The sequence below is a fragment of the Lissotriton helveticus genome, chromosome 1_2, assembly GCF_964261635.1.
Source record: "Lissotriton helveticus chromosome 1_2, aLisHel1.1, whole genome shotgun sequence".
NCBI lineage: Eukaryota > Metazoa > Chordata > Amphibia > Caudata > Salamandridae > Lissotriton > Lissotriton helveticus.
Window position 1 is genome coordinate 98,122,074 of NC_136058.1, and position 15,447 is coordinate 98,137,520.

The 15,447-nt window shown below is 45.1% G+C and overlaps 1 protein-coding gene across 7 annotated transcripts in view; it reads left to right on the forward strand.

Moving 5' to 3' along the window:
- Positions 1–15,447, forward strand: part of ITGB3BP (integrin subunit beta 3 binding protein) — a 277,373-nt gene that overhangs the window by 140,037 nt on the left and 121,889 nt on the right. For 4 of the 7 annotated variants that reach the window (XM_078669225.1, XM_078669250.1, XM_078669209.1 and 1 more), the window contains one exon: positions 12,451–12,529. In XM_078669225.1, coding sequence (XP_078525351.1) covers positions 12,451–12,529 — 79 coding nt within the window. The remainder of the gene's footprint in view (positions 1–12,450; positions 12,530–15,447) is intronic. The other 3 variants (XM_078669232.1, XM_078669257.1, XM_078669217.1) reach the window with 1 other exon arrangement.

Below are 15,447 nucleotides of genomic sequence, written 5' to 3' on the forward strand. Positions count from 1 at the left end.
AGACCACTTCCAATCATTGACGAACCTTTCCAGAGAGTGGGAATGGACATAATAGGGCCTCTATTACCCTCGCGTAGTGGCTGTCGATATGTACTCGTAATGGTAGATTACGCCACGAGGTTTCCTGAGGCTATACCCCTACGAAAACCAGATGCATCTAACATCGCTAAAGCCATGATCACTGTCTTCTCTAGAGTAGGTTTTCCAAAAGAAATCTTGTCTGACCAAGGTACACCCTTTGTGTCTCGATTGATGAAACAAGTATGTACTCAGTTAGGAGTCAAACAAATCCGTACCTCGGCTTATCATCCACAAACGGATGGATTAGTTGCGAGGTACAACGCCACTATAAAAATCACACTAAAAAAACTCCTTGCTTTGGAATCTAGAAAGTGGGAAGACATGCTACCACTGGCTCTATTCGCCATTAGGTGCAAAGAGCAGAAAAGTACGGGGTATTCTCCACTTGAGTTGTTGTACGGTCATAAACCGCGTACATTGTTAGAAATGGCACAAGAAAGGTGGGAAACTGAATCCCATGACTCTAAACCCATCACAGAATATGTATCGAATCTGCGTACACACCTAGGTCAAATTAGGACCATTGTCAAAAACAACCTAGAAGAAGCCCAAGAGGCCCAAAAGAAACAGTATGATAAAGGAACAAAAGAAAGGACTTTCAAGGTAGAAGACCCTGTACTACTTATGATGTCCTCTTCAGATCATAAGTTGTTGGGACAGTGGCAAGGCCCATACACTATACTTGACCAGGTTACTCCTGTAACCTATAGACTCGAGTTAGACCCAGTTAAGCATACGTCCCAGGTATATCATGTTAACTTACTAAAGAAATGGGAAGGTCCTGTTCCAACCAATGTAAACACGGCCCAAAGGGAGTCCACCCCATTTGAACAATGTGTAGACCCTGGGTTGCCTGAAGCCCTGAAAAAAAGCCTATCACAGATTTTGAGACCGGTACAAGATACTTTTTCCACCAAACCTGGTAGAACCGCGTTTATGGAACATGCGATAAAAACTGCTCCCGGGAAGAAGGTGAGACTTCGACCTTATCGCATTCCCGAAGCCCGGAGACAAACCATACGGGAAGAAGTCCAAAAAATGTTGGAGATGGACATTATAGAACCCTCCATAAGTGAGTGGAATTCGCCAATAGTTTTAGTTCCAAAACCAGACGGGTTGGTGCGTTTTTGCATCGACTTCAGGGAAGTCAATAAGATTTCAGAGTTTGACACCTATCCCTTTCCACGGGTTGATGAAATGATAGAAAGAATAGGACAAGCCAAATATATCAGTACACTCGATTTGTGTAAGGGATACTGGCAAATCCCCTTAAGATCCGAAGACCGAGAAAAAACTACGTTTTCCACTCCTGATGGATTATACCAGTTTAAGGTGTTACCATTTGGCTTACATGGAGCCCCAGCAACTTTCCAGAGAGCCATGAATGTCATCTTACGGCCCTATGAGACATATGCTGGTGCTTATATTGACGACATAGTCATATATAGCGAGACTTGGGAACAACATCTCTGTCATCGCTTCAATGTAGTACAAGCTCTAGGACAATATGGCTTAAAGAATAATCCCGCGAAAAGCCATCTAGCCGCTCAAACTGTTAAGTATTTGGGCTATTTGTTAGGGGACGGTGTAATCAGACCACAGGTTTCCAAGCTGACAGCCATATCACAGATTCCTTTGCCCCGTACTAAAAAGGACTTACGAGCCTTTCTGGGTTTACTGGGATATTACAGGAGATTTATTCCCCAGTTTTCCCAGACGGCTGCCCCTTTAACAAACTTGCTTCAAAAAAACTGCAAGACAGAAGAGCTGTTACGAAATCCCTCCTTAGAGATAGTACAAGCATTTGAAACCCTGAAACACTCCCTAACGTCTGACTCTGTGTTAACCAGTCCTGACTATAACAGTCCTTTTGTCCTACAAACTGATGCTTCAGACCAAGGTTTAGGGGCGGTATTATCACAAGAAACGTCTCAGGGAGAAAAGCCCATATTGTACATCAGTCGTAAATTGTTTCCACGTGAAAAGAAGTATGCCACTATAGAAAAAAAAGCATTAGCCATCAAATGGGCTATAGAAACCTTAAGATACTATCTTGAAGGCAGGGAGTTCACTTTGTATACTGATCATGCCCCTCTAGAATGGTTAGCCAAGAATAAGGGCCACAACGAGAGGGTGCTCAGATGGTTCCTTTCACTACAACCATATTGTTTTCGAACCAAACATAGGAAAGGCAGTGAACAAGGAAACGTGGACTTTTTATCTAGATTTCCTCAGGATCCAACCCCGAGTAGAAGGACAGCAAGGGAAAGGGGATGTAAGGAAGTACTCACCGATGCGGTCCCGTGGGCCGATAATCTTCATGAACGGACTCCCGCAACTCCCAATCCGGATCCATGTCGTCTTTTCTTCTCCCTACAGAGAGCTGGAAGACAGGACCCTGAAGAGGACGGCGGCAACCCCGGAAGCGGTCTAAGGAGGCCAATGAAAACAGCGGACTGTGAGGACCGGGGCGGGCATCCAGACGAAGCAGGAGAGCGGGAGAAGACGTCGGGAGGAGCAGCGCAAGGAGAGAAACCATACGGAGGAGACTGCGTGGAGAGGCCCTGGAGCGGAGAGACCCAGGACGAGGAATCGGACGAGCCCTGGAGTGAGGAGTGGTGGATCCCACCGGAGGACGCTGAAGAGCGGCCGCGGACTCAGGAGAGTTTGCGGCAGGAGCCGGTGAGTGTGGGGTTACCACGTGGATTGGGCAGTGGGGGAAAAGAACCGGAGGGTGGAGGGAAGGTACCGGAGGGTGGCGGGAGGAGTAACAAGTCCTGTTGATTGATTACCCCGCTACTGTCGCTGTAAACTTGAATTTGACCCGTGATAGTGTTGATTGACCTCATGTGCCTAGTTAACCCGAATCTATGTTCCATGTTTTATAAGTTAAAGGCATCTATTAAAGGCGCGGGCTCCCCACTGAACTCTTGATTTCCTTGACTTTCCTCCCATGATTCCTTACCCTCACTACTTCCTCCTAGCCTAATCACTGACTTCACGCCCAAATCTGCCTAATACTAAACACAACCGTGGTGCGGTGACGGGTTAAAACTTCCTTCATAAAAGGTGAACTAGTGTTCTGACGGCTCCCTCTCTTTCCTCTTTTATGAGCCTCCGGGGAACACCCTTCGATTCCGAAGACGAGGAGCCAGGACCATCGCCCTCTGCACCCCTATATACCGAAGAGGACTCACCGGAAGAGGACTATTGTGACGCCCGGACATCTGTGTTACCTGACCCTACTCTTGTTCAAAATAAGCCTTTGCCTGTTCGCAAACTCACCCAGCCTCCTCGCCTGTATATTAGACCCGCTCTCCCACAATGACACTAACGAAAAACCATGTCCTCTGGTTAACTCAGCCCAGAGGTGTCACCTAAATGTTAAAGAATTTGGGGACCGTGCAGACCCCTGGGGAACTCTACAGGGGAGGGTGAAACTCTCAGATTGGTGGTTTCCCCAACAGACCCTTTGTTCCCTATCTGAGAAGAAAGAAGTCGGAAGACAGAGCGCCCCTTCCCTGACACCTATTTCCTTCAGCCTAAGGATCAATACCCAATGGTTAACGTTATCGAAAGCAGCTGATAGGTCCAGGCGGATTAGGATGGCCTTGCCACCGCTGTCCAGTTGTCTACATTTCTTCTCCCTAGCCATAATCAAGACAGACTCTGAGTGATATTGCCTGAAACCGTTTCCATGAGGTAGGGAAAATACCTGAGCGGATAGTGTTATTGAGGCGAGGGGCAAGTTAGGTACTGAATTTGGTCGAAAACAGATGGAAAATCGCCGGCGGATAGTGGTCTGCTGGAGATCAAGATTTAGCTGCTAGGAGTAATTCATTTGTTCTTCCCATGCAGAGAAGAGAGAAACTGCTGAGCTTGACTGTATGTGGACAGCCTGGCTGACCTTACTGTCTCCTGCATACTACTGTTGCAGGGGCTCGAAGTTTTATCTTACAGTTCTTTGTAAATCGGTTGGATTTTTGTCTGGAAGAAACTTGCTACCTGGTTGCAGAAGTTCTGGTCCGGCACAAATTGGTTTTCTAAATTAAGTTTAGATAGTGCTGTGACCATCTTAAAAAGCTCTCTTGATGAGTTATTAGCCCCCTCTATTTTGTTAGTGAAATACAGCTTTTTTCCATTAATAATGGCTTACTTGTATTCCTCTAGGACACGCTGGTAGGGCAGTTTACTCTGTTCACTGTAATCTACTCTCCAAGATCTCTTCAGGTGCTTTAAGGTCAGGATTATACCAGGGGGCAGAAGCTCTTATTCGCTATTGTGTGTTTAATCTAAGCGGAGCTAGCTGGTCAACAGCAGCTTGGTGCCAACTGTCCATGTTATCAGCTGCCTCGTTGACATTTCCTCCTGAGGATGGAGGGCTAGTGTCAAGCCGCTCAATTAGTTCATCTTTTCTAATTTATGCCAGGCCCTAGATTTGACCTGGATCAGGTTCTTGGGCTGGGAGCTGTCCCTCTCCTTGTAGGTAAGAATAAACGAGATGACACTGTGATCCGACCAGGTTACTGGAAATATTTTATCAACTGATATATTGGGGTGGTTGGTGAAGATACCATCAAGGGAGTGTTGGGCCTTATGTGTGGGATCAGAGATTAATTGCGTCAGCCCAAAACCTTCTAAATTGTCTACCAACGTGAATGTGTCTATGTTTTTGTCAGCTTCCAAGTAGAAATTTAAATCCCCTAATATAGTGAACGTTGGGAACATGATTCCATGACTGTTTGCAGGGCCTGTAAAAAAAGCATTTTCGGGCCATGGGGGCCGGTTTAACAGCAGGCCAGTAAAAGAGGCAGTGTTGGAGAATTTAATATTAAATTCCATGGCTTCTGCACCTGGAAGCTGACAGGATGCAAAAGTGATCTTGATATGGGCCGGTAAATAACTGCTAAGCCTCCACCTTTTTTGCCTGATCTCTCAACACTGGCCAGGTTGCAGCCCACTGGGGTAACTGTGGCCCAGTCAGGCTCAGAGCAATCCGTAGCCCAGGTTTCAGTGAGAAAATTTGAAGTAGGAGTCCTAGTTCGTATTTATGCTTGATGGTGTTCAGAAGTATAGCCTGTAGACCAGCCAACTTTAGTTGGCTTTTAGTATTGTCATTGTTATTAATTTGTTTTACTTTGTTAAATGTTTAGTGCAGACCTTGAGCGATTTGAGACGCGGGATTCTGTCCAGCGAATGGTAAACTCTTGTCTTTACCTGCTCAACAAGGGGATGGGGTGACAGTGGGCGGAGTGGGATCCATGATTGAGAAGCAGCACCCTGTACACGGATAACCATCAGTGTGATTGCCCCACCCCCGGCCTCCTGACACAGTTGCGCAATTCCCAGTATTGAGAGTTTGTAACTGTGTTGCAGAGTATTTAGTTTTTAGAAATCGGGCATGCGTTCTGGCGCATGGCGTTATCCTGGCGCAGACGGGCTTGTCTTTTGCGCACCGGTGGCGCTCCCCCTGTGCGCTAGGGACTACATGACTGAAATATGCCCCGGGAGCAAGAACCGGAAATGAGGGAAACGGAAGTGAGCGATAGGAACTGGACCGCCAACTGCTATGATGGCAGCCCGGTTATTGAAAGAAGATGTGAAGCCAGGTGATGCTTTTTCCACACAATCGAGGGTGAAAACCTTGCGACGGACCCAAGAGCAGGAGTCAAGTAGGAAAGAAACTAACCCCCCTCAACTTAGCAGGCCAATTGCTAACTCGCACCTTTAGTGTTAAATATGTTTAACAGGAAACGGTAAAATACAGTTAAAACCAGTTAAAACAGCGTGAATGTTAAAAACAAATAAAAGCGTTTTGCAGGAGCGCCAGAGCAGGTGTGTCGCGACAGTATCAGCTATTCCTGAAAAGCAAGAAACACCTTCCTTTAGCCTGTGTCCTTGGGGCGATGAGGTCCTCTTGTGTCCTGAGGACCTCAGGACACAAGTGGACTTCATCCGCCGAGCAGCAGTGCGCCAGGAGCCGCATTTGCAGAGTGGTGTAAAAAGGGGAGCATTCTCCGCAAACCAGGTGTATGGGGCTTACTGGAGGTAACAGGGGGGCTAGTTGGCCACCAGGGACCCTCAGGAGGAAAGGTGACTTCATCCCTCAACCAAGAGTGCGCCAGGAGGCACGTTTGCACAGTGGTGGAGAATGGAGCGTGGCCTGTGTCCATCTCTCAGCAATCCCACTGTGAGGGGCTACTGGAGGTAAGAGGTAGGCTAGTTGGCCCATTCGTTCCCCCAGCAGAGAAGGGGACTACAATTCCTATCCAAGAGCATGCTAGGGAGTGTGTTTGCAGAGTGATGGGCAAACTTACTAAAGGTAATAGGACGGGTAGTTGTCCCCCAAGGATGTCCTTGGGGGCCAACTACCCCTTTTGTTACCTCCAGTAAATCCCACACAGTGGGATTGCTAAAACATCTTCTGGCACCCTTTCTCCACCACTCTGCAAACGCGCCTCCTGGCAGACTACGGGATGGGGATGAAGTCCACTCTACTCCTGAGGGACTTTGGGGCCAAAAAGCCCTCCTGGTACCTCCTGTAAGTCATACGCAGCGGAATTCCTGAGCGCTGGTCAGAGGCCCAGCACCCTTTCTGCACCACTCTCCAAAAGCGACTACCAGTCAAAGAAGCATTTGCAATGTAATAGGTTTAGCATTTGCGAGAGTTGGAGCTATTGGCGTTGTAAATGTAAACGTTTATACTAATGTTTTTGGGTGTCGAGTGGATGTACGTTGTGTGTTGTGGAAATATGTGGTATGTTGTGACTAGATAGTATGTGGTATTTAGTGTATAGGAATTATGTGGAGTGGGATTATGTGTTTTGGAGAGTAATTATGTGGTACTATACTCTGTGTTTTGGAGCGGTAATCTCAGGTTTAGTCTTCCTCGTTTCCATAGAAGCTAAACTATAAACTCAATGAGACACAAAAAAAGAAGGAACCACTGAGGAGCACTTCTGAACCTAGTCGGAGGCATGAGCAGGGCCACTGGAATTATGTGACTGTTCGGCTGTACCAATTTTCACATAATTAAACATTTTCCGCGTTAGCCAAATATTCCATCATCTGCTGCCTAATCTGCAGATTTGAACAAAAAAAGCCTTGTTTCTCGCTCAAATGTTCCCAAAAATGCAGCTACACGTGTTACAGCGTAGCCCTCTGCAAAGCCGGAATGGTCACGTGTTATTTATTGCTAAATGTGGGTGTTAAATTGGTACTAATGGTGCAAAAACCTCTCTTCTTTGTGTGCCCCTCTTGCCTCTTTCTGCATTTCTTTTGCATCTTTCAGCACCTCACTGTCTTCTTTCTGCACTTCACTTGCATCTTTCTGCACTTCTCTTGCCCCTTTCTGCACCCTACTTGCCTCTTTCAGCACCTCTGTTGCTTTTTTCTCCAGATCTCTTGCCTCTTTCTGCACCTCTCTTGCCTTTCTCTGCACCTCTCTTGCCTCTTTCTGCACTTCTGTTGCTTTCTACAACTCACTTGCCTCTTTCTGCACTTCCCTTGCCTCTTCCTGCACTTCCCTTGCCTCTTCCTGCACTTCCCTTGCCTCTTCCTGCACTTCCCTTGCCTCTTTCTGCACTTCCCTTGCCTCTTTCTGCACTTCCCTCTTCCTGCACTTCCCTTGCCTCTTCCTGCACTTCCCTTGCCTCTTTCTGCACTTCCCTTGCCTCTTTCTGCACTTCCCTTGCCTCTTTCTGCACTTCTCGAGTCTCTTTGTGTGCCTCTCTTCCCTCTTTCAGCACCTCAAGTGCCTCTTTCTGCACTTCTTGCCTCTTTCTATACTTATCTTGCCTCTTTCTCTACCTCGCTTGCCTCTTTCTGCACCTCACTTGCCATTTTCTGATCTTCTCTTGCCTCATTCTGAAACTCTCACTCTTCTTTCTGCACCTCTATTGCCTCTTTCGGCAACTCTGTTGCTTCTTTATGCACCCATCTTGCCTCTTTCTGCACCCCTGTTGGTTCTTTCTGCACTGCTCTTGCTTCTTCCTGCACCTATTTTGCAAATTTCTACATTCCTCTTGCCTCTTTCTGTACCCCTCTTCCTGCACCCCTCTTCCTGCACCTCTCTTGCCTCTGCCTGCTCACCTGTTCCCTCTTTCTGTACCTCTCTTGCCTCTTTACGCTGTTCTCTTGCCCCTTGCTGCACCTCACTTTCCTCTTTCTGCACCTCTCGCATCTTTCTGCACCCCTGTTGTTTTTCTGCATCTCTGTTGTCTCGTTCTGCACTCATCTTCCCTCTTTGCACCTCTCTTGCTTCTTTCTGCTCTTCTCTTTCTTCTTTCTGTACCTCTCTTGCCTCTTTCTGCACCCTTCTTCCCTTTTTTGCATCCTTCTTGCCTCTTTCTGCTGTTCTCTTGCATCTTTGTGTACCTCTGTTGCCTCTTTCTGCATCTCACTTGCTTCTTTCTACACCCCTCTTGCCTTTTTCTGTGCCCCTTTTTCTACACCTCTCTTGCCCCTTTTTTCACCCCTGTTCCCCCTTTCTGCATCTTTCTTGCCTTTCTGCACCTCTGTTGCTTCTTTCGGCACCTCTGTTGCTTCTTTCTGCACTTCTCTTCCTTCTTTCTGCACCCCTCCTGCCACTTTCTATACTTGTCTTGCCTCTTTGTGTACCTCTCCTACTTTTTTCTGCACCCCTCATGCCTCTTTTTGTACCACAGTTGGTTCTTTCAGCACTGCTCTTGCTTCTTTCTTCACCTTACTTGCCTCTTTCTGCACTTCTTTTGCTTCTTTACTTCTGTTGCTTCTTTCAGCAATTCTCTTGCTTCTTTCTGCTCTTCTCCTGCTTCTTTCTGCATTGCTCTTGCTTCATTCTGCACCGCTCTTTTCTTTCTGCACCCCTCTTGCCTCTTTTTGCACCCTTGTTCCCTCTTTCTGCACCTTTCCTGCCTGTTTTTTCCACCTCTCTTGCTTCTTTCTGTACCTTAGTTGCTTCTTTCTGCACTTCTCTTGCCTCTTTCTGCACCCTTTGTGCCCCTTTCAGCACCGCTCTTGCTTCTTTCTGTACCTTAGTTGCTTCTTTCTGCACTTCTCTTGCCTCTTTCTGCACCCTTTGTGCCCCTTTCAGCACCGCTCTTGCTTCTTTCTGCACTTCTCTTCTTTCTTTCAGCAACCCTCCTTCATCGTTCTGTACCTCACTTGTCAATTTGTGCATCTCTCCTACCTTTTTCTGCACCCCTCTTGCCTCTTTTTGCACCTCTGTTAGTTGTTTCTGCACTTCTCTTGCTTCTTTCTGTACTTTTGCAAATTTCTGTATCCCTCATGCCTCTTTCTGCACCCCTTCCCTCTTTCTGTACCTTTATTGCCTGTTTCTTCACTTCTCTTGCCTCTTTCTGTACCTCTTTTGCTTCTTTCTGCACTTTTCTTGCTTCTCTCTGCACTTCTGACTTAGAGGTAGTTTTAATCCCCCTGCCCTTTTATGTACAAGGGCCTTACAAGGGAGGTCATACCAATCACAAGGGAACCCCAGCCCACAGTGTACCCTAGTGTATAGGTGTTTTCACAGTATTTTAAGTGTCTATTAGCATATCACCGGCTCCGGGCCTGGTGAGTCAGAGTCAGTTACAACCAGTACTAGTCGGCGAAAAAGTTGGGGGCACAGGATGACTTTGCAACAAGGCCTCTTTCTACACCTCTGTTGGTTCTTTCTACATATCTCTTGCTTCTTTCTGCACCCCTCTTGCCTCTTTCTGCACCCCTCTTGCCTGTTTCTGCACCCCTCGTGCCTCTTTTTGCGCCCTTGTTCCCTCTTTCTGCACCTTTCCCGGCTGTTTCTGCACCTCTCTTGCTTCTATCTGTACCTCTGTTGCTTCTTTCTGCACTTCTCTTGCCTCTTTCTGCCCCTTTCAGCACCTTTGTTGCTTCTTTCTGCACCCCTCTTGCCTCTTTCTGTACCTCTCTTGCAATTTTGTGCATCTCTCCTTCCTTTTTCTGAACCCCTCTTGCCTCTTTTTGCACCTCTGTTAGTTATTTCTGCACTGCTCTTGCTGCATCTCATTTGCAAATTTCTGCATCCCTCATGTCTCGTTGTGTACCCCTCTTCCCTATTTCTTCACCTCTCTTGCTTCTTTCTGCCCTTCTCCTGCTTCTTTCTGCACTGCTCTTGTTTCCTTCTGCACCTCTCTTGCAAATTTCTGTAGCCCTCTTATCTCTTTCTGTTCCCCGTTCCCTCTTTCTGTACCTTTCTTGCCTGTTTCTGCACATCTCTTGCATCTTTTGGCACATCTGTTGCTTCTTTCTTTACTTCTCTTGCTTCTTTCTGCACCCCTCTTGCTGTACCCCTTTTGCCTCTTTGTGCAGCTCTGTTGCCATTTTCTGCAGTTCTCTTGCCTCTTTCTGCACCTCTTTTGCTTCTTTCTGCACTTTTCTTGCTTCTCTCTGCACCTCTGACTTAGAGGTAGTTTTAACCCCCTGCCCTATTATGTACTAGGGCCTTACAGGGGAGGTCATACCAATCACAGGGGTACCCCAACCCATAGTGTACCCTAGAGTATGTAGGTATTTTCACTGTATTCTAAGTGTCTTTTATCATAGCACTGGCTCCGGGCCTGTTTAGTCGGAGTCAGTTACCACCAGTACTAGTCAGCAAAACGTTGGGGGCACAGGATGACTTTGCAACAAGGCATCTTTCTGTACCTCTGTTGGTTCTTTCTGCACATTTCTTCGTCTGTCTGGACTTCTGTTTCCTCTTTCTGCATTTCTCTTGCTTCTTTCTGCACCTTTCTTCCTCTTTCTGCATATGTCCTACCTATGTAGGCATAGTTAAAAGCTAGTATTCAAAAATCCTTAGAAATTCACTGACAAAAACATAGGTTTCGGGGATTTATAGTTAGAAAATAGCAATTAAAAAGCCTTTGAAATTCACTGAAAAAAACACAGGTTTCAGGGACATCATAGTTAGAAATTAGCATTTAAAAAACCTTTGAAATTCACCGAAAAAGCCATAGGTTTCAGAGACGTTATAGTTTGAAATTAGCATTTAAAAAACCTTTGAAATTCACTGAGAAAAACATAGGTTTCAGGGACCTTATAGTTAGAAATTAGCATTTAAAAAACCTTAGAAATTCACTGAAAAAAACACTGGTTTTGTACGACTGAAATGTCAAACTAACTAGAACGTCCCTGAAACCTGAGAAATTCAGCCGTTATAGTTAGTTGAGGTAACTATAACTCGCGCCCCCGCAATGCACTGCTGATGCCGTCACATATTACATCACTCATGATATGGTCAGTGACATCACTAATAACATCACTGATGTGCTCTAATTCCAGAATACTTAAAACATTCCAGATGTGTAATACCGTGGGCCATAAAAAAATGTATAATAAGGACTGTTTTTTTTTTTAGTTTGGCATGTTGCAATGATGAACAAATTATATTCAATACTTACTTCAGTGGGCTTTGGGTCATGCTCTTTAAGCCAGTGGCTTATTTTTCTCTGAAACCTTCAGCCATAGGCTTCAGACATTGTTAATCACATCTTGGATCAACCAACAGAAATATTGATTGTGTCCTTTTGCTTCCATTGATATGGATTAAGACTATTTTACAGTCGGCAAATGGCCCTCCAGCATTGGGGAGCACAAGCAACAAAACCATCTGGAAATCATGGAAAAAAGGTTCAGATTTTAACATGAGGTTGGAGGTACCTATTCTTAAGGCACGGGGCTGCCTACAAAAACACCCAAAGATTTGGTGGCGGTGGGCGGAGTATAGAGGTATATTCTTAGAGCCCATTCCACCCAGGGAGGAGGCAGCGCAGTGGAGATAGCATGTTACTAAGATATGTGAGACAAGGAGATTTAATGGAACTGCTTCACCGCAAATCAGAACATAAGTGGTGCTATAGGCGCAGAAATATGACAGTGCAATAGAGGAGGGTAGTTAATGGGGGTTCATTTAATTGTCCTATTATCCAAGTTATGCTAAGGGGAAGCATATATATATAAAATGTCAATGCCAATATGTTGTGTTTAAAATGTGGCAGAAGACCTCTGGTTGGAGGGGCTCTGCATTATATGTGTTCATTGACACAATAAAACATGTTTATAAAAAAATATGGAAATGGGTTCTACAGAAAAAGTGTTGCTTTATTATCTGGAACAGTCCTATTTATGGATGATTTTGTATGGACTCGCTGCCCTGTACAAAAACAAGCATTGTGAAAACCAATAACTTGTCGTACAAACATCAAACCTATTGGCTAGGCCAGTGCTTGTTAAGCAATGTAACTGAATCTAGTTTGCAGCTGTTTAAAGTGCAGTTTCTAAGACGGCAGTGAAAGTGCTTAGGATATGTTTACACGGACCCAAACCTCTAGACCACGTGGCATTATTCCTTTCACGCCTCTTATTTTCTCTCAGCAGAGAAAGATACTACTTCACACCCTTTGGAGAAAGGACATCCCAGCAGAGAACAGACTCCGAGAGTTGTGCTGGACGAGTAAGTTCATTTCAAAGTAATAAGTGGTCTGCAATCAGCATTTTGTTTATTTCAGATTGATTAACGAACAATGAGTGTTAAAAACGTTAAGGCAATGCATGTCAGCGATTTAGCTCCTCTCTTATTTCATGTTTTACCTAATCGTACCTTCCTCAAGAGTTAGCTATTTGATCATGTTTCTGTTTTTTTTTCTGTGCATACTTTAAGCTGTGCCAGGTGTTTAAGTGGGGCTTTGATTGAGCGCTTTGACTCTGAAGCCAAATTAAAGTGCCTGTCAGTGGTTTGGCCTCTCTGCAGAGCACACAGAACAATGGTCATGTTTTCCAGTTGCAATTGCAATGCTGTGGAAATGTGTGTGAAGGGGTGTACAGATGGCAAAATATTTACAGGGCAAAAGGAAATAAATTGCTTAAATGTGAGTGAGTGCAGTATATGTTTGGAATTGGTGATGTGAGGTAGTGCATTCGGGGAAGACTGAAAAGAGGGTGCTGCAGAGAAAAGAGAGATGGTTGAAGATTGCAGATGGATGAGATGTGCAGTGAAAAGGGGCCTATATATCTACCAAAGTGCACATAACTGAAGGCCAATCCTCCTTCCACAGGCCTCATTGAAATTTCAGAATTGAAACATTTTAAAGGTTAATTATTCATTACAAATCCTTGTAGTTATTCATTTATCTTAAACAGCTAACAACCATTGACAAAGCCAATCGTACTGCCAGGTTTTAGGTGTAGGTCAGTTGTTGTGTTATATATCTGGATGCAATTCCATCTCAGAGAGAAACTAAAATGCTGGTCGGGTAGCACACTATAGAAATCACAGAATGTATTTTACATGTTACATTTTAGAGAACTCTCCCACATTTTTTATCCCACTTAAAGACCTGTCTTCACTCAAAAATAGACTCTGCTAAAACTGATTGCAGTCAGCAGCTGTGGGTCCTTCCCAATGCCTGGTTAGAGCATTTTCTTCCAAAGTTGATGCTGCATGCAGTGCAAGACACTGGGCTAGAACACACTTTAAGGATTTAAATCTGTTGTATTGAAGATTTTAGAGAAAAAAGATGCACCAGTATGTCCCAAATTTTATGCAGCCAATCTGCCTGGGAGGGTACTGCTTCCGTGCCCCATCTGGTTAGTAGAATCTGTTTTGCTGCTCCCAGCGCTAGGATGATCGTTTTGCCTCTGTGTGATTGTAGTGGGTAGGTGAGTGGGTTAGGAAGAACTAGGAGTATATAACTCGGAAATGTCAGTTTGGAACATGGCATTCACCATTTCCAAAGCCTTAGTCCAAAAGGGTTCTAATTTATGGCTGTGCCAGAGGATGTGCAGAAGTGTGCCTTGTTGCCCGCAATGTTGCCAGCATTGCCCATCACTCATCCCAAGTGGCGATCTTGGCAGGGGTATGGTACCAGTAATGAGCGAGTCTAGGAGCATTTCTTTGCTAGTGCTATTGTGCGCTGATGTGCACGCTCAGTGGAGAATATCATTCCATTCTCTATCCATGAATGTTCGTTTGCCCTCTTTTCCATCTGGCTCGAGCTGGCGAGGCAGGGGGGCTCAGTGGCATTATCAGTAAGGAGTAAAGATCGGAGAGGAGCTTCTTATCTGCGGTTCACACAAGGATCGACTTCTCAAAGGTTGTCATTGTCTTGCTTGCAAGTGGGCGGATCTAGGGCTGGATCACCCAATTGCTACCGTCCGGTATTGCCAACGTGCTGTATCTGGCAGGCCATAACCTGTTTGTAGTGTTGAGAAGTCCATGAGCCCTGCCTCATCGAACAGGTCCCCTATTTGTCTACATTTGGCTTCTTGAATATTGCAACCCCTGGATAGGGGTTGTCCCCTGGTGCACAACGTGTGAAACAAAAAATGTTTTGATCAAATGTTTATACTGAAGTTTCAAAAGCAAAGTCTTTAAATACTGAAGAGTCTTTATTCAAGATCACTTGTTTTCAATGATCCAATTTTTCATAATTGACAGTCTTCACAACTTCTGTGGCTTGCATAAACTCGTGATGTATACACATCCAAAAAGTTTTTAACAATCATCCCAATGCATTTCGGGCATTGAAGTTGCCCTTCGTCAGGGGATTAATCTAAAGGAAAACAAAATGAAGGGTTCTCAAAGGAGGAAACACTCGAATGGGCTTTAAGAGTCAATATCATTCTAGTCATGCAAGTGCAGGAAGCTTACAACCCAGAACTGAGTAGAGGTAAACGGTGTCAGATAAATAGTCGTGTCACAGTTTTAAAAGATAAGTGCAAGAAATAACAGTCACGGTGTGTTGGTTATAGGTAAAGGTGATGAAACAGATCGGTCACATGGTGGTCGATAATACAAGAAAAGATAAAAGCCTCACCCAGTGAAGACGAATAGTTACGAGGTGTCTGAGTATGAATGTGCTGATGAACGGTAGAAAAATCAGTGTCTGAAGTGCGCGTGAGACACGAACATCGTATTCAGTGCAAATTACACAACGCCAAATCGTGAAAAAAATAGACTGGTTCTCACGTGTCAACATATGTGTTCAGCGTTCTGGAAAAAATAAATAATAAACGTGCATCCCAGTTAGGAGGTTGGTTCACAGGCGCGTTAAACGTGTGTAAGTGAAAAACGAGTCCGCGAATGGCGGTACTTACAGTGTAAGACGAGTTGTCAAGAAGGCGATAATATTTCCGTGGTTAGTCCGAACGACTAATCAAAGGTTCACGAACAGCGTGCGCTCACGTCAGCAGAGTGAAATTAGTAATGTCAGGTGATAAAAATAAAAGAAAGACGGTCAGGAAGAGAAAGCGCGGGCGCCATATTGAAACGGTGTGAAGACAAATGTCGGGCGGTGAGGAACCCTGAATGGTGTGTCAAAGGGAGACAATTTAAATAAAATTAATAATACACTATGAATATCGAATGAAAAT